Here is a 25,996-nt window from a genome sequence, read left to right on the forward strand (position 1 = left end):
GAGACACGTTTTTAGATTTCTTGCCCAACAGCAACCACTTACTCTAGTGAAAGTGCCAACAAAGTTGTGGATGTCAATGTTAGGTTCCTCTGCATACACATATGATCGGATCTGGAGAAGGTCCTACGGAGAAAGATAAAAAATGAGTGACAACGATGAGTTCAAAACTTTGCTGTTTAAAGTAAGTCCTCTTTCCAACTAAATGATAGGCACTTCTGGGAAGGGGGAGGCAGGGGAGGACAGATGAACTTCCTTTAAATTAGTGAAATATGTACACCAACTTTCCATCTAATTGACTATCGTGGTTAGAGAAAGCTTCAGCATGCTTTGTTTTTTACAGATGCCATCAATCTCATTGGAGCTGCAGGAAAAGACATGCTCATGTGAATTGTGCCCCTGGTTTTTAAAATGATGGCTGCATTTTAGAGGGCAATGGTTAAAAACGACAAATTAGAAAACTTTACATACAGAAGCAGTGGGCAACCTCTGAGTGCAGCTGACAGGCAGGCGCAACTTCCAGTCTGTTTCGCCATCCAGCTGATCCGTACGTAGAAAGCAGGACCCTGCGGATTTTAAATCTGTGTTAATGGGGCTTTGGTGGTTGCTCTTCAAACTGCATCTCAAAGGCAGCCACATATTTAGGGAGAGAGTATCCCAGTGGACCTTGTGGACCTTGGAGCTGGCTTCAGGCACCAGGCCTGTCGACAGACCAACTCTGCATTATAAAGATATCTGCAAATGGGACACGAAGGTTGGCAACATCAACCCTGCCATGTGGGAATCCCTTGCAGACAGTGCCTGGAGACAGGCAGTCAAGTCATGTTCAATCCCTGGCATACCCAGTAAGAAGGATCAGAGAGCTTGTGAGGACCAAAGAGCTCTACCTAAGACTCACAAGAGCCACTGCTAGAAGGACAAACCAATTGAACGGATATAAGAGAATTTAAACATTCTTACTGAATAGCACCACACCAGAAGGATATTCCATCTCGTATCATGTGGCATGCCATTGTTCTTATAACAAAACAGAACCAGGAGTCAGAATCCTTCATTGCCCCTTTCTCTTCCTCCATGATTTGCAAACAAGATTTAATTAAATCTACTACACATTTTGGAACACTGTTTGTCTGTTTACAACATCTTAAGAGGTGTCAAAATGTATAGCAATCAGATTTTGAATGATGACTCCCGAGATCAAGAAGCAGGTTTCAAAAATGCAGAGGTTTTTTTGGTTTCTTAGAATTCCCAAGCAATGCCGGGCACATTCCTAGTGCAAAATAAGCAAAAACCACGCAATTTGCTTGATTTGCACGTGCTGCACAGATTCAAGAGCTTAGTACAGCAGCCTAGAACAGGGTGACTTGTGCTATGTTGGCTGGGGCTGAGAGGAGTTGTAGGCTGGATCTACACAGCTATTTAAAAAAGCTATTTAAAAAAAAGTTTTAAAAGCTCACAATGGAAATTATCATTGCCTTCCGATTTCAGCTCCACGGCGCCACCTGGTGTCACATTGTTACAGCGCATTTATAACGTTATAAATTGACTAATGTAGCTGAGTCCATAGTCCAAATTTTTTGGAGGGGACCAGTTTGGAGAAGTCTGGCATTTAGCATGGAGGGAAGGACTCTATTTACTTGGCATTCTCCAACGCTGCAGTCTATTAGCTCTGACTATCCACACGGGCCCCATCCACACCAAATGGAAGCAAAACTACTAGGCAGAATTCATCCAAGCCAGTATCCCACCAGGACTGCGGTGTGAGCAGAGGCTTTCCTATTCAGCATCTCCCTCTTTCTTTGGCATGGCTGCAAGCCTATCAACCCAATTGCTCCAGTGCTTGGGGTGGCTCCATGTGTGCCTCCCCACTGCACTTCTGATCTGGGTCATTGTCTCCGTATGACCCACAAACAATTTGACCGTGGCCACCAAGACTGTAATATGACTGCACTTGAATAAACACTGCTACCAGCAGCTGTCCGCTTGATAAATATTATTGCACACAGACAGGGTCCCAGTGTCTGCAAAACCATGCGAGCTTTTTTTAAAATAAAAATAAAAATCAAGTCTTTTCTTTTCTTGCAGTTCTACTTGGGGGCCAGGTACATAAACATGAGAAGGAACCCCAGGATGACCGCTTATATAATATATATAATCTATTCCATCTATCGGTTTTAAAGAATGCATTTTTCACACTCTGAATAAATGGAGGCACATGTTAAAAGACAAGCCAGTATGAAGCTCCCAGTGAGCGCGATGGCGTGCAGCATCAATCTCCTTTAGCCTCGCATTGCCTGACCTCGCGCAACAGGACACCCTACAGGATAAACTAATTGCTATGGTTTGAACGATCACAAACGATAAAACAAGGATGGTAGCCAAGCTATCGAAAAAGGAGCCTCTGAATCGGGCAGACATGCTAAGCCTAAAAATAGGACCCACTTGGGCTACGTTTTCAAAACGATTCTTTTATCCCATAAAAACAACAACAACAACAACAAACCACCATTAAAGATCATTTTCACTATTGGTTCCAGATGTTTACCGTTCTTTTCCGACGTCCTGAGGAAGATCATGTCGGCAGGGACCCTCTGGTTCTGTTTTGAGAGATGGGAGGTGGGTTTTGAATGTTCGGCATACAATCAATGGCTACTAGTCACAGTTTAGTAAACCAGGCATCCCATAGGCCTTTTGTTGGCCACTGAAATGGTGGGCTTGCTGGGCCTTTGGTCTCACCTAGCAGGGTTCTTGTTATATTCACTGGTGCAGCAGAGTGGTTAAGAAAAGCACTTTTCGGCCATTATCCTCCACAAGATTATGATCACATAGAGGCAAAAAGTGAAGCTGCACCTGCTGGTCTAACCACATATTATTAAGTTAACAATATGGGTGGGTGTTAAAAAATATAAATAGCAGTTCTGCCTATTTTATTAAAATATTATCCTTATTTCTATGGGAATGCTGTGCATTACTACTTTAAAGACTTTGAAACATTTTAGCTAGGGTGTTTATGTACCGTGTTTCTCCAAAAATAAGACAGTCTTATATTTATTTTTCCTCAAAAAACACACACTATGGCTTATTTTCAGGGGTTGTCTTATTTTTTTCCCCCTCCTCCTGCCACGGCCGGCATTGCTGCTGCGCCTATCACTATGTCTTATTTTCGGGGTATGGCTTATATTTCTTGAATGCTTAAAAATCCTGCTACGGCTTATTTTATGACTACATCTTAAAATAGGAGAAACAGGGTATTAAGAGAATTTATATGCCTCTTTTCATTTCAAAATGAAATGTTAAGGCAGTTCACAATCTAAAACAACAGAATATTGCAATAAAAGCAGCCCAGTGAAGCAAAGTTAGAGTTATCAATCACAGGAACCTGGAAGGCCAGAAACCAGTATTAATGGTCAAGAAAATGCTCAGCTGAAGAGGTATATTTTCAGTGCCAATAGTGTTAGGAAAAGAGAGACAAAAGTATAGTGTACAATGCCAGACTAAGCTGGCTCTCCCTCCCAGCATGCTAGAAGTAGTAAGAAAAGTATAAAATCTTTATAAATCCAGATGTACCTTTTCCACAATAATAAGGTCCCCCACTTGAATACTGGAACTTTTCACTTTTACTGTACCTGTTGCAGGGGGGAAAGATAGACTTTAATAACATTCCTTTCTCTCCCATGTTGTTTACCTTGGTAGCACATTTCAGAACTATGTGGAATCAATATTTTTGCCTTAAACTGCAGCGCCATTAAAAGAACTTCAAAGTAAGTGGTTGGTTGACTGAAATTGTCCTCCAAAAATATAGAAATAGAAATCAATCAACTAAAATCTCTTCTTTTATGCTGGTTAATCCTGCCCTGCATTTCCAACATCTAAACTTGCATTTTATTTACTTAAAAGCATTTATTTAAAAAAGCTTAATGTTTAAAACTATTTTAAGCAGTATACCACACATAATATATAAAAACAATTAAAACAGCATCCTAAAAACAGAGATACAACATAAAACCCAGTAAACCAGAATTAAGAGGAAAAAACCCGCCCCCAAACCTAGACAAAGTCAATCTTATGCATCAGGGAAAGCATTATTTATTTATTTAATTATTATTATTATTATTATTATTATTATTATTATTATTATTATTTCTACCCGCCCATCTGGCTGGGTTTCCCCAGCCACTCTTGGCAGCTTCCAACAAAATATTAAAATACAATATACAATATACTGTTAAACATTACAAGACATCTGAAGCAGCAAGTGGGTACTATTTAACATAAAGCAGAGAGAAGACCCTCTGCAGTGTAGGGGCAATGAAAAAAAACAACCTATTTCCAGGTCACCACCCTGCAATATTTTGTAGGGTCTAGTCCCATGAGCAAAATCATCCCCAGATTATCCAAGTGGTCTTACAGGTCTATACTGGGGCCGTCAGGTCTAAAACACATGGACGACAAACCAGCATGGCTTTGTGTACCATAGGAGAACAGGGAGCTGCCTAACACTATATAGGAGTGACTATTTGCTCAGCCAGACCCTATTTGCCTACTCTGCCTGCCAGTTCTCTGAGACCTCACAGGCTGTTCATATTCCCTGTTTCCTGATCCTGGTAACTGGAGATGCCAGGATTCGAACCTGAAACCGCCTGCATGCAACCTACATGCTCTGTCACTTAGCTATGGTCCCATGCCTTAAAAAATAATAATGACATAGCTCAGTCAGTAGAGCCTCAAGCTCTTGATCTCAGGGTCGTGGATTCGAGCCCTGTGTTGGGGGAAAAGAATCCTGCTTTGCAGGGGGTTGGACTAGATGACCCTTAGGGTTCCCTCCAATTCTAAAATTCTATGATACTATGGCTCCAATTTTCCCTGGTATATCTTCCCAACTAGTGCATGCTGGTGCTAAGAGGAAGGCTCCATCCACCTTAGGGGATTGCACTAGGGAGGAAATCATGTACTGCTTCTCAACTTTCTTCTCTCACCTACCACTCCCCAAGAGTCCCTTTTAGAACAACCAAACATCATGGAGAATCTTTATAACAGGATGTCACCATCATCACCAGTGGTTTCCACTTCATGGCACAAAGGCAGTGCTAGCTCTTTCTTTGCACCCAATTTAAGGGACACATTAGGCCAAAACAGGAGTTGCCCCAGATTTAAAACACTTTTATGCCCAGCCTGGACATATGCCCAGTGTCCCAACTCCTGAGCGAAACAACTGAAACTACTTCTAAACCCCTGCTGTGCTGGTGACAAACAGCACATTTAACAAAAGTGCCTCCTGGCTTCTGCTAATAAAAGCCACAGACTTCCTTTGATGCTGTAATGATTGCTACAAATTGCAAAACTAAGTCTTGGGGAAACAGTTGCAACAATATCGATTCACTGGTAAAAAGAAAAAGGGGGGAAAGGGCTCTAACAAATTCCTCTCGGTCGCAACTGCTAGCCAACGCACAGCAGCAAAATATTGGCTGTGTGACTCAAAGATTCTTTTCAGGGAGAGTTGAATGCGCACACATTGGGCGGTCTTACACACACACACACACACACACACACACACACACACACACACACAGAGAGAGAGAGAGAGAGAGAGAGAGAGAGAGAGAGAGAGAGAGAGAGAGAGAGAGAGAGCAGCTCCTTGTTGCTATATCAGGGGCTCATATATTAAGCTGCATTAATTGTTTATTGTTTGCTCTTGCTTTGCCGATATGCTACTGTGTCTTACACTATGCTTTTGGGGTGTGTGTCTGTGTGTGTGTTTTAAAAAAGATTATATTGGTGGAAATGTTGTTTTAAGTATTATTATGTTTAATGCTCAAGTTGTTAAAGTGTTCTTTTAAAACTTAGTCATTGTATAAGAAGAAGAGCGGCATACAAATATTAAATTAAATCAAATCTTAAATTTCCCCTGAGATTCAGGAGCAGACAATTTGCTTCCGAATCCCCATTCTAATAACTCTGCCTTGTCACATCACTCTTGGGCTGCTGGCCTTTGCATCTGTCATGACTACAGGGTCAGGCTCAAGTTAGGGAATGAGGCTTCGGGGATTCAGAAACACCTCTGGCAAGGAGGCAGCAATAACATAGTACCTGCCCAGCCTGAGGACGATACACCACCCTCCTCTGACATCAGTCTAAAAGCCAAAGAGCAACAGTGTGGGACATCTACCTTGGGGGCCTAATCAGGCCTGCCAGGTCTTCCCATTTAGCTCATGAGGTTGAGCCACACAATTGTCCCACACTTGACACTAACAGCTGTGGGTTAAGTAAAGACATAACTGGGCCCCAAGGGGCTTGCAGGCACTTTGCAAACCTTGACAATCATCTGAAAAAGGGGAACCTGCCAGAGCATGTAGCCTCTTTCTTCTTCCCCTCTGACCATGCCACCACTAATCCCGGAAGTCTGCAATAAACCCTAGCTCCCCATGAAAGCTGAACAAGGAAACTAAGGGCTGCACCCAACATTAGTCCTACTCAGAGTAAACCTACTGAAATTAGTAAGAATCACTAACTTAGATCTACTAATTTCAATGGCCCTATTCCCGAGTACTGGTCCGTATAGTTAAAGCTATGGTTTTCCCAGTAGTGATGTATGGAAGTGAGAGCTGGACCACAAAGAAGGCTAATCGCTTCTGAATTATGGCGCTGAAGGAGACTGCAACATACCCATCCATTCTGAAGGAAATCAGCCCTGAGTGCTCACTGGAAGGACAGATCGTGAAGCTGAGGCCCCAATACTTTGGCCACCTCATGAGAAGAGAAGACTCCCTGGAAAAGACCTTGATGTTGGGAAAGATGGAGGGCACAAGGAGAAGGGGATGACAGAGGACGAGATGGTTGGACAGTGTTCTCGAAGCCACGAACATGAGTTTGACCAAACTGCGGGAGGCAGTGGAAGACAGGAGTGCCTGGCATGCTCTGGTCCATGGGGTCATGAAGAGTCAGACATGACTAAATGACTAAACAACAACAACTCCCGAGTAAAACAACTCTATGGTTACAAAGCATATTAAGCAGAGGGTTAAGACCCTGGCTTTTCCTTAACCATAGCTTCCCAGTTCCGATGCAATGGATGCTATGGGGAAGACTTCCGGGGTTAATTGTGTTGAGAAGGAAAGAGAGAAGTGGCTGCACAAGGATGCAGCATGTGTGTATCGCAGCTTATTAAAGTGCGATAATCCAAACCATTATTATTATTCTTATCCAAATTAGGCAAGCAACTATGTCATTCCGGTCTTGATTTCCAGCTATGCATACCAACTTTTGTTTTAAGAGTCAACTGAGGTTCATGATGATCCAAGTGCCACGACTGCAAAATAAAAATACTACAGAAGTGAAAATTTAATACATCCCATTAATGGCAGCACTGCACCTTTACAGTATGAAACAGTGACACCAAGATAAAACTGATAATGAAACTGGTATTGCCAATTAGCTGTTTGCTTTCAGGTTCTTTATATAGACCTCTCTGACGTGATCCTTGACACTGCAAAGGTAACCAGCACTAGCAATGGGGAATGCGTTCTTTATATAAAACTCTCAGTGGAGACATATCTGTGATGGTTCACTGCAGCCCTGAGCTCCTCAGTGGCTGGGATGCATATCATTTGCAAACACAAAATCAAAACAAAACGTCTCCAGGAACAAATCAAAACACACCCAAGACAGTTTTCATCTGTTCTGGTACGCTTTTGGCTTTTAGGTGGCCTTGCGCTCTGTAACTTGCAAAAATAAGAGCACAAAAGGTTTGGCAAAATATTGTTTTTCGATACAGCTTGTAAATGCCAGTGATCTGTATCAAAGGAGCACCCTGCTGGCAGGAGGTCTCTTTCCATTTCATAGGGTGGTGGGGATTCTTTATGTAGTTCTCCCTTACTACGCTCTGTAATCTTGAAAGGGAGTTGAGGAGAAAAGAAAAACAACTCTGGAATTTTAAATCAACAGCCTAGTGAGTATCAAAACAGAAATCTGGCCTGCAAATTTAATAGCAAAGTTGGGTTGATGGATGGATGAATAGGAAACACGAATCTTGATTTATACAGATGGTTTGGAACTATTTGCAAAGCTCCTCTTTGGTGCCTCAAAAGGTAGCAGTAAAACAAGTCATAAAGATAACAAGCTGTGGTGCAAAATATGAAATCAAATGTAAAAGAAAGTTGTCAAATTTCCACAATACAATTACTTCTATTTCACCTTCTCCCATAACCAGCCCAGTAAAGCTGGAGGGAAATTTGAAAATATTTGGGGCTGCCACATCATATTTTCAATTACCTTTCTCCAGTTACGGTATTCCACTGCCCATCACAAGTTTAAAATCATAGTTTTCTGGAGGGGATGGGGAATCTCCAAAAGCTGTTGGACTCCAACTCCCATCATCCCTGACTGTGGGTCACACTGGCTGGGGCTGATGGGAGCCCACAACATCCAGAGAGCCACAGGTTCCCCATCTCTGGCTTAGTACATCATCTGAATCTGAGAAACTGTGGTCAGGGCCGGCTCTAGGTATAGTCCCGGTGGTGTGGGGTGACAGGGCGCCGGGTTGGCAGTGCTCCGCGCTGCGAGGACGGGGGCACTGGAGCGATCTCCGCGCCTCAGCACCAGGGCGCCCGACCTGCTCGAGACTGCCCTGACTGTGGTTCAGCTTCACTATAGTTTATCACCAAAAAAAGCTAACTTCAAACCATGGATTATGAATCTGGCTCGTTTGAAACAAGTCACAGTTAAGCGCAGTTCAGGTTTCAGGTGAAAAACTAGAAAGACTAAACTATGTGACATCTAATTGTGGCCAGTGAGCAACCCAAGGGGGGGAAGTTCCAAAACTTTGCTTGCTCTCGCCTCCCACCCACCAACTGCTTATACATATTCCAAATAGCTCGTTCACATCATTTCCTCCCCCCTCCCTCAAAATAGCAGCAGAACAATCAGATGCAAATAAACCCCTTAAACACCTGCTCCAGAAAAAAAGGTCACTGCCCATGACTTTGAAAGAAGGGGGGGGTCCCTGCTACTGTACCACATGAAAACAGGTAGCAGTGTGGGTAATATATAAAACTGGGACTTTTTTTCAATAAAGGACTGGAGGAAGAAAAGCCACCTCTGAGAAATGTAGCAAGAAAAACAGGCCAGACCTCTTTCATTTTCTTTTTAAGGATTCCTTGTTCTTGATTTATCTGCATAATTTCCGGGGTTTTTGTTGGTGTATGATGTCGAGAGAACGTGCCATTTAAAAGCGATTTAATATGCCCACATCTAGACCACCTTTTAATTCCCAGGATGTAGAAAGCACACTCCTATGAAATTATGCAAATATTGCTTTAAGGGCTGTCAACTAATTGGAGATGCTTGAGTCTTGATTCTGGACAATTACAATGATGGGGATCCTGAAATACATGAAATTCACGGAAGGGGGTCTACCGCCAAAAGGCTTTTCTAAGTACCAGGGGCCCTTGCAAAGAGGCATGCAGTATTTTGGGATGACTCATCATTATGTCCTATTACACTTCTCACGAGATAATTTGCCCTTCCTTTCCTCCTCCTCCTCCTTCTGCAGCTTTCCCCCACCCCCAAATAACCCTATACAGTATATCTACAGGGTTCTCAAACTCTCCAAAGCAAATCTGGTCAGCATGCAGGTTGCAAAAGAGGGAGAAGAGGAAGGGAAAGTCCTGGTGCAGGATTGTAAGCCTGTTCTGCTAGCGGATGGTCACAATAGGATTTCACCCAAGGAGCCTTACTTCTGAACAAACATGAATTGGATTAGGTTGCATGCCTAATTTGCAACACGCATTCCCCTTCTGAAAAGACCCAAGTCAGGATTAGGATATTCAACAAATTCAGACCATGTATCGCTTATAATCTATAAAATGGATGTGGCTGTAGCAGCCATCATCTCAAAAATTCATATTCTTCATATTCTTCTCTTCGATACAACATCCGCCATAATTATTCTGAGTAATTGGCCAGATCCCAATATGCACTGAATACTCATTCTTTGTGGAAGATTCCCATTCCCTGAGAACTTATTGCCCAATTGTAGCTGTAAATTTATCTATTCTGTCATCAGGAGTCTCTGATGCTCTGCCAGGGCCAGACAGAGGGACTTTGCTAAGCCATATGCCTGTGTGATTGGCAACCTTCCCCCCCCTTTTCAACCCCCCACCCCCCTTTCAGAAACTTTGCTCCTCCAATTGTCAGCAACATTTGATTGAGTTGCAACTCCCTGCTGTTCGGGCAGTCAGCTAAGGGACTCTGCGAGCAGATGTAGAAAGCTGGAGCCAAATAGCTGACCTCTCGCTGTGAGCTTGCTGTAGATCTGCGAGTTCACTTCCTTGTCACGCATGTAGCACCGGATCTCTTCCACAGCCTCACGGATGATGGTAACGGCGAGGACAAAGCCCTAGGAGAGAGCGGGAGGCAGAGAGGTCATTGAAAATGTGTGGATAAAAAAAGCCCAAGGAACTCCCACTCTGTGCATGGAAAGCCACTGAATGTTGGGAATACATTCTGGAGCATGCGGCCTACCAGATGAAACACGGTGACACTTTTCATTAAAATTGTCAGTATCTATAGAGAAAGCTAAGTATTGTGCTATGTCTTCATTTAAAAAGGGACACCATAAAACCTTAAACCTAAACGTTCTTCGTATTTTAAGTGCTTGGGCAGCTCCAGAGGACCTGTTTGTTTATTTATTGAGCATCTATCCTGATCTGCTTGCACAATGTTTATGAGGATATTAAATTATACGACAATGAGCACCCATCTTGCTTTATTCCAGATTTGGTCATGGAGTGTTTATACATCTTTCCATTAGCCATTTTGTTCATTACACACTTTCCAGGTCATTTCTCTGCCATGTTCCTATGTGAAAAAAGGTTGTAGATTTTATGTACAGTGGTACCCAGGTGGCGCTGTGGGTTAAACCACAGAGTCTAGGGCTTGCTGATCAGAAGGTCGTTGGTTCAAATTCCTGCAATGGGGTGAGCTCCCGTTGCTCGGTCCCAGCTCCTGCCCACCTAGCAGTTTGAAAGCACATCAAAGTGCAAGTAGATAAATAGGGACCGCTCCGGCGGGAAGGTAAACGGCATTTCCGTGCGCTGCTCTGGTTCGCCAGAAGCAGCTTTGTCATGCTGGCCACATGACCCGGAAGCTGTCTGCAGACAAATGCTGGCCCCCTCAGCCTATAGAGCGAGGTAAGCGCCGCAACCCCAGAGTCGGACACAACTGGACCTGATGGTCAGGGGCCCCTTTACTTAATTCGTTCTGGAGGTCCGTTCTTAACCTGAAACTGTTCTTAACCTGAGGTACCACTTTAGCTAATGGGGTCTCCCGCTGCCACTGCGCCACTGCCACGCAATTTCTGTTCTCATCCTGAAAAAAGTTCTTAACCTGAGATCCTATTTCTGGGTTAGCGGAGTCTGTGACCTGAAGCGTCTGTAACCCAAGGTACCACTCTATTCATAAGCTGACTGCACATTTATAAACTGAATGTTTTGGTAATCATTTGTCATGAAAGGGTCGAATGATGGCTACCAGGACTAAGGACCACTTGGTTATATATTTATATAATCTGTCCTGAGATTCTTAGCACTCACTGTATGTTAAACGCCTAGATGTCCTTCATTGGCCGGTGAAGACTATTTTATTCCAGCAGGCTTTCAGCAACAGATTAGTTCTAAGGAAAGGACTTTCCATAGTGCTGTGCTGTTTTTACTATCTGCATTTAATAGATTTGTTTTTGTATTCTACTTTTTATATAATTTTATATTGTTTTAATTCTATTACAGTTTAATTGCTTTTTAGCTACTTTGTATGTTTTAAAGCTTTCTGCAACATTTTAACTGTATTGTTTTAATTTCTGTAAACTGCCTTGAGTCCCAGTCTGGGGGAAAGGCAGGATGAATAAAAATTATAATATTGACATTCTGGAGGCATTCCTTGTTTTGTTTTGTTTAAAAAAACAACAATGCACAACAAAATCCAAAAGAACGTTCTCAATGTAGTCTCTCAATATTTCTTTTCCTTAACTGTATCATGAAATTATAATTTGTTACTTAAATGCAATTAGGTCCTGCCCACCTGCCGCAACGCCTTCTCAAAGGAAACTAATCTGTCTGGCTAATTTCAGGGCATCCCTTGCAAAACTTCTCGGGAACATTAATTCAGAAGTGCATTGCTACATGCCCTCAAGGCTTGGGAACATTTTCAAAGAGATGCAAATGCTGCTAAGGGGATACATCATAGCTGCACAAATTTGGAAGTCACTGTATGAAGGGGGTTTCATTATTTCTCCTTTGAGGGCACCAAGTTGCCATGGCATACACATGTCCCCTCACCCCAAAAAGATGGAAATCTCCTCTGGCACATATAGACTTTATATACCATGACTTCTGAACGTTTTGCAGCATTTCAAACTATTGTTTTTAATTAGCATTCTGATAGAGAGTCCAAAAACATAGCTCGTTATTGCTACAGGCAACACACACACAAAGTGATAAGCCGCTGTGATGTATTTTTATGATACAGCAGTATATATTTTTATAAATAATCTAGATGCATTTGGCAATCAAGGATTTCTAATAATCACTCCCCCCCCCAAAAAAAACCCCTTCACGTTCTGCCTCACTAACCCATCCCAAGTTGCTATTCTATACCAAAATGGTTGCATTAGCAGCCTGCAAAGAACAAAAGGCCTTTTATATATAGCCCTGGCAGCTCACATGCTGAATTTCAATGGTTCATGTGATGTGGGGCAAATCACAATGGGCTTATAGGTTTGCAAGCCAGCCTTGCAAAAAAACTAGCCTCTAACTCTCTGCTTCTCTTTCCCAAGCCATAACAAATGAAACAGTGCAGCTACAGGCGAGCACCCGATTGTTGACACAATGGCATATATAAAATGAGGCCGCAAAATTCAGGATCACAAAAATCTCAGCTTTTGCTTAAAAGGGTTCAAGTTTCTTGTCCTCGCAGCTGTGAAGGTATGCTTGAAAGGGTGCGGGCAAAGTCTGCCGAATCTCAGAAAGCTCATGGCTGGAGAAGGCATGGGGCTTCCAGTCGCTACCTTGCATTTGTTTCCTGCCCTTCCCCAATGACTAGCAAACCCAACAACGTGTAAAGGAGTTAAAACAAAAGGATTCAGCAAAATAAGACAATTTGAAAAACAAATTAATTAATTGCTCTAACAGGTTTCAGGGAGGTGCAATTCAGACGTAGGCACCACACTGTTCCAATCAAATTTAAAGCTACCCTCCTTGGTTTAAAATTAAAATAAAACCTTCTGGGAAAACCACACAGATTTTCTGCACAGCAACCCAGTCTGAACATCATATTAAGTAATATTAAAAACAAACAAACAATGGTTTAATGTGAACAAGTTCCCGTGGCCAGAGCCACGGTCATGACATTCAAATCCAGACTTGGTGGTTTGTTTCTTCCTGGGAAGATGCCCTGGGTTGACTTTGCCCCACAGTTTTGTTCATGGTTAGTGACCACCAGTTCAGACCCCCATGAACATATATACGAAGTTAGGATTTGTAAATATTGTTTTCACTGACTTGACACAGACTTACATTGAATTGCACCTGCCGTTTTACTACCCATTCATCCAGTTTGGACTCCTTTTGGAGCTCCTTGAGATCCCACTTTATTTTAGTCGCCTTGAATGATTTGGCAACATCCACAAACTTGGCTACCATGCTGCTCATCCCTAGCTCTAGATCATTTGGTTTAATGTGGTGTACAAGCTTAATTCTGAACCCAACATACATAGTCTATCCACTAAGAAACACTGGCTAAATAATATATAGGTAATTGTTGCGGGAATAATTGGTGGAATGTTCACATGATGTCTTAACTCTTGCCAGGGTTAACCCAAGGGAATCTCCCTTGGCTGTACTCCTAGAATGGCTGAGTTATGGGATAAATTACCTTTTTGGATCAAATATCCCTCATGCATTTCCTTAGACCACTGAAGGTCCCAGTTTTGAACAGCAAACCTTTATTAAATCACTTTGGGCAGCTACAACTCCCAAACACATAAAGGACAGGCTTCATAAAACAAGCTAACAAAAACCATTTTAAGTTACGGCACCACTTGGATCTCTGAGATAAGGTAACAAAGGACATCTTGTATTCAAACACTGAAACTTTTCTTGAATAAATAAACTCGATACTACCTACCAAAGGAACCCAATACGTGTAAAGAGCACCGAGCCTCATTTCAGGAACAAATTGAGAACAGGCCAGAAACAAGAAGTAGAGGTTGAAGAAGTACTTGAATTGGTTGAACAGAACCTAAGAAACAAGAGAGGCATTTGTAGCAGCGTATCTAAGGTTAACATGGCTCACCATGGAAACGTTTAAGACAGCTTTTCGCAACCCGGTGCCCTCCCAAAGTTCTGGACTACAACTCCCATCAACTGGATGGAGCTGATGGGACTTGTAGTTCAAAATATTTGGAGGATACCAAGTTGAAGGCTGTTTCAAGGCATCTGGAAAATAAACAGCTGTCTAGCAACAGCAACATTTTAGAAATTTGGCTAACCAGGAAAGCTTTAAGAAAAAATGCAAACTCCCACACATTCCAGGACATTAGAGATATGGAGTCAACTGTGGCTCCCCCATCTATTTTTCCCATTGCAGCACAGTTTAATTCAGGCTTCCTCAACCTTGGCTCTCCAGATGTTTTGAGACTACAATTCCCATCATCCCTGACCACTGGTCCTGCTAGCTAGGGATCATGGGAGTTGTAGGCCAAAAACATCTGGAGGGCTGAGGTTGAGGAAGCCTGATCTATATGGAAGGGACAGAGTGTCCATTGATACGTATAGCACATGGAAAGAGGACCGAAATTGAAAAAGTTCCAATTTCAGCCCCTTCTCTTCCCTCTTTTCAGTTCTGTCGGACTGGGAAATTTCTCAGCAACTTCTTCACTATTGTAGGCAACATGATGGCTTATTGGGGCGCAGACAGCAAGAAGCAAAATTAAGCTTCACTTAAACTCAGAAGAGTAGATTGAGCCAATCCTGGTTAGAGCTGCCTTAATTACCCACTCCAAATAAACCACTGGCACGCAACACTCAAATATCAATAGAAGAGGAAAGCACACGGTTTTTAAACATGGCATACATACCCCTGGCAGAAAAGTAAAGAAGTTGTACTTCTGGTTGTTGATCACATTGCGTGGATATCGCTGGTCCCTCTTTTCTGGATGGCCAAGCCAAACCGTTCGAGGCCTTGGGTCTCTTCTTCCACAACATCTTAGGCACTCGCAACATCTGTAGGAGATAGGGGAAGTTTTTAAAACTTATTATATTGAGGACAGCTATCATAAGAGCCCTGTTGGATCAGTCCTTGGGCCCATACGGTCTAGGATTCCATTTTCAACAATAGCCAACCAGGAAGCCCACAAGATGCCAACAAGGCAATGACCTTTTCCAGGAGTGATCAGTACGATGATCTTGTTGCAACTTACTAGGGAAGGGCAGGCTGAGTCCTGCAGACCAAGGCTGCATTCACACCATATATCTAAAGCACTATGATATCACTTTAAATACTCAAGGCTTTCCCCAAAGAACTCTGGGAGCTGTAGTCTGGTTAAGTGTATGGAGAATTGTTCGGCGAGTCCTATTCCACTCACAGAGCTACAGTTTACAGAGCGGTTCAACAATCAATTCCTCTTCCCAGGGAAATCTGGAAGTTGTCTCATAGCCTTAAGACAATCACTTCTTTTTGAGCTGAGCACTCCATTATTTAATCTAACTCCTGCCTTCCCAAGCCATCACTGACCATATGTTTCAAACAGTGTTAGATACATAAGCTAGGCGCCAAATGGCTCGTAAACCAGGGTTACTGTCGCCAAAACGGAATGTCTAGTTGCCATTTTGGGGTCAGATGCTCAAAAAATTTCAATGCAACTTTGGGGTACCTGAAATTCTCTCTGATTGTGCAGATAAAATATCACAGGTAGAATTCTACAAGATGTGTTGTTAGTGTGCGAAAAGAGGCAAGATCCAAGGATCCCCAGGAATGCACCTCCAGATGATGGAGACATCAGGCACCATCCTGGCGCCCAGGCATCTTCACTTGGTCTTAAGCGGCCAATAGGCAGGTGCAAAATGCACCTGGTGAATTTTGAGTACTGCTTTGAAACGTATCATGAACATATCCTTGTATGTAGTGCCATACATGCAAAGGTCCATGGACAGGAGCACTAATCAAACACTAGCATTAAAGAACAATAGAACTGGACCCTTGGACCCCACATCCTAAATCCACATGCAAATCCTGCATTGCAATGAAGCAGGAATTCTTCTTTCCACGCCATGTTAGGATGATGGCACAGAGAGGTCAGCCTCATAGAGGAAGTGTGGCCCCGTAACAGTGGAAAAGGAGACATGAAATGGATAGGTCCTCAGGGGCCCAGCCATTAAACTTTGCACCCTCTGAGAGCCATCCAGAGTGGCTGGGGCAACCCAGTCAGACGGATGGGATACGAATAATAAAATTATTATTACTGTATAAAAATTATGAGAGGCTCCAACCCATGACCTTCGCCGAGGACAAGAAAATTGCTTAAACAACAAACAAACCCTAAAACTACACACAAGCCAAGATTGTTACACCTGCACAGTATGATCACAGAATACACTTTGCCCCCAATTACCAGACTATAAACAATTACAGACAGGGTACAGCCAATCAAATGTCGGGGATCTGATATTACCATAACTGAGATACATACCCTCCAACGTTTCTCTGGTAAAAATAGGGACGTCCCATTCCATAATGATAATTTTACTATACCCCACACATCTTACTGATTTGCCCCAGGCACACTGGGCAGCCTCCAACATACATAAAAAATAAGAAAACATTAAACTTTTTTAAAAATAAAAACAAAACACTTCCCTATACATGATTGCCTTCAGATGGCTCAGGGATTGGATAACTCCATAACCTCCAACATTTCTCTAATGAAAATAGGGGGAAAGTGGGACATTCCGGGATAAAATCAGAAACTGGGACGGCTTCTAAAAAGCAGGGACATCCCTGGAAAATAGGGACACTTGGAGGGTCTGGAAATACAGTCACACAACTGTGAAAAATGAACTTGATGCAGAGCGTGTAAGCCACACCCTAGCCTCCCCTTGTGATCCCAGAGAAACAAGCACACTTCAACATTCATCCAGGAATTCACCTTAATTTAGCTCTTGGGCAAATTCCCCCCATTCTTTCAAAGCCTTCCCTGCCCAGTAATCCCAGAAGAGGGCTGAACTACTGATAAACATGGAAAGCAGCTGCTTAGTTTTTGGGTTTTTAAAACATAATGAGCTGCTTGCTCCTCCTCCTATAAACCCTGCATCCAATCAGAGACTACCTTCCTGGTTGTTAGTCAGGTGCCAGAAACTGCCAATGGCCACATCCAATCACTCTTTGAGCAAAGGCTGATTGAATGTTTGTTCCTGTGTGTCTGTGTTGAGTGGTATTTGTTAAGCCCCGTTGCCTTAAGATTTCAGTCCTAAACACACTGCAACTGGGGAGACACGTTTCTAAAAAAAACATGCTTGGGATTCCACTGGATTCCACTATCCCTATTAGGTAAGGTTGCCAGTTTTTCCCCTGGCCTCTGTAGCAGGGTCTGTTTAATCACAGGCATTAGCAGCTGATCTTATTCTGCAGATTGTGAAAAATCCCAGGTTGATTTCTAGAGCTGAAATTGATGAAAAAGACATAAGTGATGGTGAGGTGCGGTTTTTTTACCTGATCAGCTTGGCAAGCATAGTTCCTGTCCGCCTGCAGTAGCTGTTGCCTCAGTTCTGAATAAGAATGCTTAACACCCAGTGTTAAATAAGCATAGACTAATTTCTCCATCCTTATGGAAAGCGCCTACAATCATCCTCCAGAGTAGAAGGCAGAGCAGCAATGGGAACCTTTGACCCACAAGTTGCTGCTGAACTACAACTCCCATCAGCCCTAGCAATCGTGGCCAATGGCCAGGGGTGATAGAAGTTGTAGTTCAGCAACTGGATGAAGGGAGTTGTAGTTCAGCAACTCCCATGATGGGAGCCCCAAACATTCCCCACATGAGAGTGTTTGGGTTGAAATGTGGGACACACAGATCCAAATCCCTACTCGGCTATAAAGCTCACTGGATGACCTTGGGCCAACCATGCCTATCTAAGCCTGCCTCACAGGGTTGTTAGTTAGCTAAATAAAAAAGGGCAGGTTATACTTGTGCCAAGAACCAATATTCTCTCTTGGGTTTCATTTCCCTCTTGACCTCACTGCTAACATTCCCAGCCCCTTGCTGTTGCAGCAGCACTTCATGCTTTTGATGAAGTGGACCCTAGTCCACCAAACTTTAGGCCATAGGAACAAAGAAAGCTACCTTTCATCATGTCAGAATACTAGTCCACAAGAGTCTAGCAGAGGCTCATGATATTTCAGACCGGGGTCTCTCTGATCCCTACCTGGAGATGTCAAGCATGGGCATAGCCAGGATTTAGGTTGGGGGGGGGCAGGACACCCACCTGTCCTCATCCTCTGTCTGGCTCTGTCTAGCAGATTCGGAATGAAATGTCTCAGTGACAGTCGGAATGCCACTTGTGTCACTAGAATGCATCACAACATTATCCATGTGACCTCAGTGAGCATTTCGATTTCAAATATTCCGATTGTTTTCTACTTTTAGTTAAGTGTTTTTATTTATTCACTTGATTGGAGCGGGGAGCTGCCCCCCTTCCCACCCCCCCACCCATGATGCCAAGGACCAAATCTGGGACTATTCTGCATGCTCTGCTTCTCAGCTACAAGCCTTCCCTTATTGAATGGTTGTCAGATACTGGGTTCTGGATGCTAGCCTTGTGCTCTGATTCTATTAATCTTGCTGTGGCCAAAAGTAAAAGTCTGCAGATCCAAACCACCTTCACCAGTCTTAAGGACACAAGCAAAATACATGTGCTTAGGGCTCCACCCTTCTTTTTACAACGTTTTGCTGACATAGCCTGCAGGGTATTATTGCAACACAGGTGAAGCTTGGGAAGGCAATAAAAACTTTTTCTTTATCAACAGATATACTGAACTCGTCACATCACCACTTGGATGAGCCCATTTCATAAGAGACCTAAGGGAAACTCTCATCAACAGCCTGTTCTAAGACTTTTCGCCTCAACCCAAAGATTGGCACCCTGTCCTGTCCAGAACTTTATCCTCTCCCACATTTTAATTTCCATTCTTGTCCTTAACTCGCCCGTCCTGGGAAAGAATTCAGCCATTTGCACACTGCAAATGTGGGAATAAGCCCCGTGGAATTCCTTGGGGCTTACTTCTGCATAGCTATGCATAGGATTGTAGTGTACATTTTGTTTTATCAGATGAACACAGCAAGCCACTGGTCTGGCTGGCTGATCCATCTGGGCTTTATGGAAGCTGCTCTGAACACTTTCAAAAAGTGACCTGGGAATTGAATGATAAAGTTTTAACTGAACTGCGAGAGCAACTTACTATGTTGTAACTTGGGTTCACAAGTCACTGCTTATTTGATCTGAATACAATTGTTAAGTACGGATCTGGATACAATCTCAGAGTATGCAGTTGCACTTTGTCACCAAGCAATTGCCTTCAGTCAACACTGCCCTTTTAAAATCTGGTTTTTTGGGGGGGGGAATTGGGTTGTTGTTTGCATTTTGATTACATATTTTGTGGTTTTATATTTTGATTTTGTTCTGTGAACTGCCCTGAGACCTCCGGGTATAGGGCAGCATATAAATTCAATAAATAATAATAAGTAAATAAAAATAATAATTAATAAATAAAACACCATAGCGTACACTGCAGCGCCCTTACAGCACATGCAGTTTAATGGTTGAAACAAATCTCTTCCGTAATGGGCTGGTTTTGCAAAAAGGCTTTGGGATACAGAGCAATGAAGTGAAACTCTCAAGCAGTTCATGTCTGAGGCTTAATTGCATTTTGTTTAACTTGCCAACACTGTAAGATCCAGAAAGAGGTAGGTTGAGGCACCTCCCCACAATCGTAAAGTCAATGTTCCCTGTCACTCTTGTCACATCAATCATGATGGAAGTAAAAACAAATAAAACTAGAGCTGGAAAATGGAAGTAAATCCCACATATAACTTTTGCCTGAGTAAATGTATGCGGAGCTGGCTGCATGGCTGTAATCCTACGTATGCTGACTTGGGAGGGGTCAGGCTACAATGCTGCTAGCCCAAGAAGGAAGTTTCATTTAACTACTGTACAAGAAAGTTACTGTGAATGCATGTGTGCAGGAACCAGTTGTAGGGTTTTGCTTTTAAATACAAGTGTGCAATCCTGAACACAGAAGGCTTCAATCCTATCACACTTTGGAGGAAATTAAAATAAGTAGAACTAACTTCCAAGATAACAAAGATAGGGTCAGACTGTAAGACGGGAGTCCTAAACCGACTGTGTTGTCCTCCAGATTCAGGTAGGTAGCAATGTTGGTCTGACGCAGTCAAAATAAATTTAAAAATAAAAAATTGTCCAGTAGCACCTTAGAGACCAACTAAGTTTGTTCTGGATATAAGCTTGCACATGAAAGCTCATACCAATGACAAACGTAGTTGGTCTCTAAGGTGCTACTAGACAAATTTGTGTGTGGTGTGTGTGTGTGTGTGTGTGTGTGTGTGTGTAGTTCTCCATATGTCTACTCAGAACGTAGGCCCATTAAACTCAATGGGAATACAGTAGTGAGTAGAAGGATGCAGTCTTACCATGCAATCCTATGCATGTCTTCTCAGAAGTAAGGTTTCCTTTGTTCACCTAGGTGTGCAAGTCTGCACCCTGAGCCTATTGATTTTTCCAGGATTAAACTTGTCTAACGTGGCATAGGATTGGGTTGTTACGAAAAGGTAGCCTATTGAGCATCCTTAACTTCAGCTCTTATGCCCTGGCTCTTAGAGCAATCCTCAAACTCAGTAAGGACTAATTCTGAGTAAAAGGGTGCAAATGGTTAGGCTGCAAAGGTTAATAATACACATCAAAGTGATGCAATGGTTAGAATGTAGCAGTAGAAGCACAGAGATTCAGCCATGGGTGATCTTGGGCCAATCTCTGACTGCATTCACACATAACACAAAAGTTATGGCTTATTTTAAGCATAGTTTGCTCAACAAACCATCTTACAGCTGAGCAAACATGCTATGGGTTGTTTCTCCAAAGCTTGATTTGTTTCCCATCTGCTCCTGTCTTGTACCTCTGTAGCTTGGCGAGCATCTGGGGTGGAACTGGCCACCCCAGCTCAGCTCCTGCAGAGAATATTTCTGCTTAATTGCCAACAATGTCCTTTGCGACCTGATCCTATGCAAATCTAGGTGTGTTCTAACAAAACACGTTTATTTCACTGGGTTTAGGCAAACATGAAGAATCAGGATGCAGGGAAACGACAAGTAAAAAGATGCAGGACTATGGGCATAGTGTGGGGGGGGGCAGGGGGGCAGCTGTCCCCCTGCCATAGATCAGGTAAAGCAATAGAAATACTTAACTAACTGACCAATCACGTCGGTTCTGCCTCCCTCCCCAACAAAAGTCCTGCCCCCTAACCAAGTCCTGCTCCCCCTTCCAGCAAAAATCCTGGCTATGCCTCTATGTAGGGCTGCAATCGTAAACACTTATCTCAAGTCAGTGGTGAAACTAGAGTATGTACACCTTGAGTAGTATGAGGGGACTGTGTGGTCAAAGTCTCCCCCAACATGTAGCTGCCTGAGATATAGAGTGCTTTCAGATACAGGAGTCCAGGGCCCCAAAACCCAGGGTACCCTGAAACTATAAGCCAAAGAGTAGCGGCTTTTGGGCACAAACAGCGCTGGAGTCAGCAGCTAGCCACCTTGAGCATTCCAGACTCTGCAGCAACTGACACTTGCCCTTTCTTTGTTCCTATATTTAAGTACATTTTATAATCAACAAGCCAGACATGTGCATGGATATAGGTGCTCATTTTATCAGGGCAGCAGAAGCAAAAACCACAGACCTACCCCTTGGGGACCGCAGCCCTGTGAAGATGCTGGGAAGGGAGTCTCTCAACAACAGACACAAAGCAAACTACAGTGAAGTCTGAGAGCAGTCCTGTGTGGGAAGTTTTTAATGTTTGATGTTTTTATTTTATTTATTTTTTGCTGGAAGCTGTCCAGAGTAGCTGGGGCAGATGGGCGGCATATACAACAACAACAACAACAACAACAACAACAACAACAACAACAACAACAACAACAACAACAACAACAGTGACCAAGCCAAAACAGCAGAAGTAGATTTACATTTGTGGTGTGCATATGCTAACCATTTTATTCCTTGTAGTAATCATGGTGTTATTTAAAATACAAAACTATGCATGCTCGGAATTTTGTTTTTATCAGTCAGCAAGCATTTTTTTGTTTCTTTTGTCTCCCCCCCCCCTTTTTTTGGCTTTAATTTATCAGAAATGTTGGTGCCAACCAGCTGATCACTCCTGAATTTCCTATTCAGTAGAAGACAGATTTTAATATATCCATGATGAAAACTTTCATTTAACTGTTTAACAGCATATTGATTACACTGTGTTGTTGCAACAGATTAAGATTCTGAATTTTTTTTAAATTCATGCCTCAAGGAGGAGCCGAGCTTGGGGGGGGGAGTGCATGAGAATCATGGGTTTGCAAGAACTCTTTGGAAATAACAATAGAGGGTCAATCTCCCAGAACTGGCTTTCGAGCCCAAATCCCAGCAGCCTCCATGCCTTTGGAGGTTGCAGGTGGCTTGTAGGGCAAAGGAAGAGGTGGCAAACTTTCCTTCCTCAAACTTCCTTAAGTTAACTTATTCAAGAAACAACGCCTATGTCTTAGCTGGGTCTATTTGACCATAGTATCTGATTATAATAAAGTTCATGCATTGTTCTCCATTGACATTTTGAAATATTGATTAATGTCAGAGACACATTGGCCACAGGTGGGGAAGGTTGAAAACAACAACAACACATGCAATGGCTCACACGCACAGGTTAAATATCTACCAGTCTACCAAGAATAATGAGGCTTGTCTGTTGCACTGATTTAGGTAAGCAAATATCTTGCTGATTAGAAGCAAACTAAGCTCTGTTTAAGAAAGAGCTCAGCACTTTCAACAGGTAGAACCATCGTCTCTATTTGCCTCACCAGAAAACAGGAAACACTTTGGGAAATGGCAAACAGTAGGGAAGGTAGTTTCATCTTAAAAAAAAAAAGTATCACATTTCTTGCTTTCCACCCCAGTGCCTGCAAATAAGAATAAAAGAAATCTTATCTGCTAAGGAAATGCTTTTAGAATTCCACCCTCCAAAAAGGAAAACAACATCTGGAAAAATCCAGTTAGAAGGAATGAGTTAGGAAATATTAGCTTTGCTTAAATCAGAATACTCAACAGGCAGCAGAAAGATTAACTTTCATGAGCGGGTATTTTTCAGGCACCCTACTGAGAACAAACACAAGATGATTTCCATGCCAGGTCAATATTTTTAAGGCTAAATATTTCAGTGGGGGATATTAAATGAAAGCCAATAGGTAAAATCCTAATATTTAGATTTGGTACCGACTCTCAGCTTTTGGTTCTCAATAAGGATCTCTCCAAGGGATGTCAAGAGAAGCTGTGGACGTGGTTTTCATTGGATCATAAAATCCTGAAACTATAAAGCTAGAATGGTTCTCCAAAGTCATTTCGTCCACCCTCCTACTCAATACAGGACCTACGCAGGATGGTGCCCTCCAGATACTTTGAAGCGAAACTCCTATCATCCCTGACCATTGACCATACTGGCTGAGACTGATGGGAACTGTAGGAGAAACATATGGAGGGCACCATGTTGCCTACCCCTGGCTTGCAAGGATGAGCAGGGTTGCCAGATTCTGATCTAGGGATTGCTTCTTTTGCATTCAAGAACATTGTTGTTGTTGGCATCTGTGTGTCTTGAGAGACAATGGAGCAAGCATCCCCAAACTGCGGCCCTCCAGAAGTTTTGGCCTACAACTCCCATGATCCCTAGCTAACAGGACCAGTGGTTGGGGAAGATGGGAATTGCAGTCCAAAACATCTGGAGGGCCAAAGTTTGGGGATGCCTGCAATGGAGTGTGCCTCCAGGGGTGAAGTCAAACCGCTGGAGAATCACAGTGCTTGCTGTGTCTATGGAGACTGGTAACTCGTAACTGCTGCCTCCTATGTTGTTTTTGTTGCATTAGCAGCACTGAACTGACCTCTATGAGGCACAAGCCTGGGCAGTGTGTATGGAGATTCTGTGCTGCCCAGACAACAAGACCCCCCTCTCAGCCTTGCTGATGTGGCCCAAAGGAAAGCAGAGCAGTATGTTTAGCACCAGCTTGGCTGCAGGAGTTGTCGGACAGAGGCGTACAAGGCACCATCCAACCATCTTAGGGACTCCTAAGGTGTGTAGGATTTACTCCATAGCCTTTTCTTCTCCCAAAAATGTCCTGCAAGGCAGCAGGTACAGATTTTTCCTGAGGGTGTACTCCCGAAGCCTTTCTCATGGATGGGTATACCCACAAGGCAGAGGAGGTTTCCACTGCAAATCATTTCCACTGAGCTTAAAGTGACCATTCCCCTATGACGGATAGGTCAAGATGTTGAGAACAAGGAAGGGTTTGTCCCCAATAAACAGTGGTGATTAGCATGTGCAGGATAGTCTCTCTAATCACGTTAAAAGACAAAGGTGGAATCTACATGCATATAAAAACGTTTTGAAAAATACATTGAATTTGACATAGCTCACTGTTGCCATCTAGTGCCGCATTTGTATATTGCCCCTTACAACACATTGAAAATGTTTCATTTGCAACTGTATAGCTGAGTCCTTAACGTAAGTTACTGTATGGGGAAAGAACATTGCTGTAGGACACATCTACGCTACCCACACCTTGCCAGCATTCAGTGTAGCCACCAAGCTCCGGGGAGCCCTGTCCACTTTTTCTTGTTGCCCAGCTGATCAGTCATCAACTGGGAAAAGAAAGACATTTCCATGCAATGGAAGGAGGGGGGAGGAGAAGCAGACCACTGACATTGCTCCACCAAACCACAAAATTGGAAAATCAGAAGGTCTTCTTCCAAAAGGCCTCCACTCTCTGCAATATCCAGCAGTTCCAGCTAACCACAAATGTCATAATCGTATAATGCATGAAGAAAGAATTATGAACGCACAATTACACACCAGTAGGTACTTCCTGCCCAACTGGATTTCTTTCTTTCTTCTTCTTTTTTTTAAAAAACAAGAGATACATGTAATAATGCTAGCTGAAGAATTAATGTCAGCATTGGCATTCAGTTGCCAACAGAATTCAGGCCTCATTATTTACATTGATATTGGAATTGCTTGTTTTTTTCCCTGGGGTTAAATGGATTGTTACGTATAATATTTACAATAATCTGCATTTCCATCATCATAATGGCTGAAGGCAAACCATGTTGCTGCACTCATTCTATAACAGATGTGTTTTAGTTAGCATTAAAAAATTGGAAATGGCTCTTGTGAACCTCCCATTCATTTAACATTCAATTGTCGGGTTTGTATTGTGTTATTCTCTTGCCAAGAGACTGCCCTGTTTGTACTGTGTGCAAACAGGAGAAGGGCATGGGAGAAGGTTGACCTGGAACCTGGCAACACTCAGGATGCAACAAGGGAACATCTCAGTCTCCCAGGATGCTCTGCTCGCTGCTGCTGACCTCAAAGCCACCATATAACCAACAAAAAGACTTCAAATGCAGGATTCCAGAGTGAAATTGCTGTGTTAGACCTTATCACAGCTGTCCATGGAGGCACAGGTCAACTCTGTGTCCAAGACAGCTGTTTATCAGCTCCATCTGGTACGCAGGCTGAGTCCCTACCTGCCCACTGACTGTCTCTCCAGAGTGGTGTATGCTCTAGTTATCTCTCGCTTGGACTACTGCAATGCGCTCTACGTGGGGCTACCTTTGAAGGTGACCCGGAAACTACAACTAATCCAGAA

The 25,996-nt window shown here is 43.0% G+C and overlaps 1 protein-coding gene across 3 annotated transcripts in view; it reads right to left on the reverse strand.

Annotated features, from left to right (window-relative positions):
- Positions 1 to 25,996, reverse strand: part of ATP9A (ATPase phospholipid transporting 9A (putative)) — a 92,432-nt gene that overhangs the window by 50,411 nt on the left and 16,025 nt on the right. For all 3 annotated transcript variants that reach the window (XM_035121485.2, XM_035121484.2, XM_035121483.2), the window contains exons 2-8: positions 15,125 to 15,269; positions 14,173 to 14,286; positions 10,282 to 10,390; positions 3,565 to 3,623; positions 2,543 to 2,594; positions 469 to 563; positions 43 to 123 (exon numbers count right to left, since the gene is read on the reverse strand). In XM_035121485.2, the coding sequence (XP_034977376.1) occupies positions 43 to 123; positions 469 to 563; positions 2,543 to 2,594; positions 3,565 to 3,623; positions 10,282 to 10,390; positions 14,173 to 14,286; positions 15,125 to 15,269 (655 nt within the window). The remainder of the gene's footprint in view (positions 1 to 42; positions 124 to 468; positions 564 to 2,542; positions 2,595 to 3,564; positions 3,624 to 10,281; positions 10,391 to 14,172; positions 14,287 to 15,124; positions 15,270 to 25,996) is intronic.

The sequence above is a fragment of the Zootoca vivipara genome, chromosome 7 (assembly GCF_963506605.1).
Source record: "Zootoca vivipara chromosome 7, rZooViv1.1, whole genome shotgun sequence".
Classification (NCBI taxonomy): domain Eukaryota; kingdom Metazoa; phylum Chordata; class Lepidosauria; order Squamata; family Lacertidae; genus Zootoca; species Zootoca vivipara.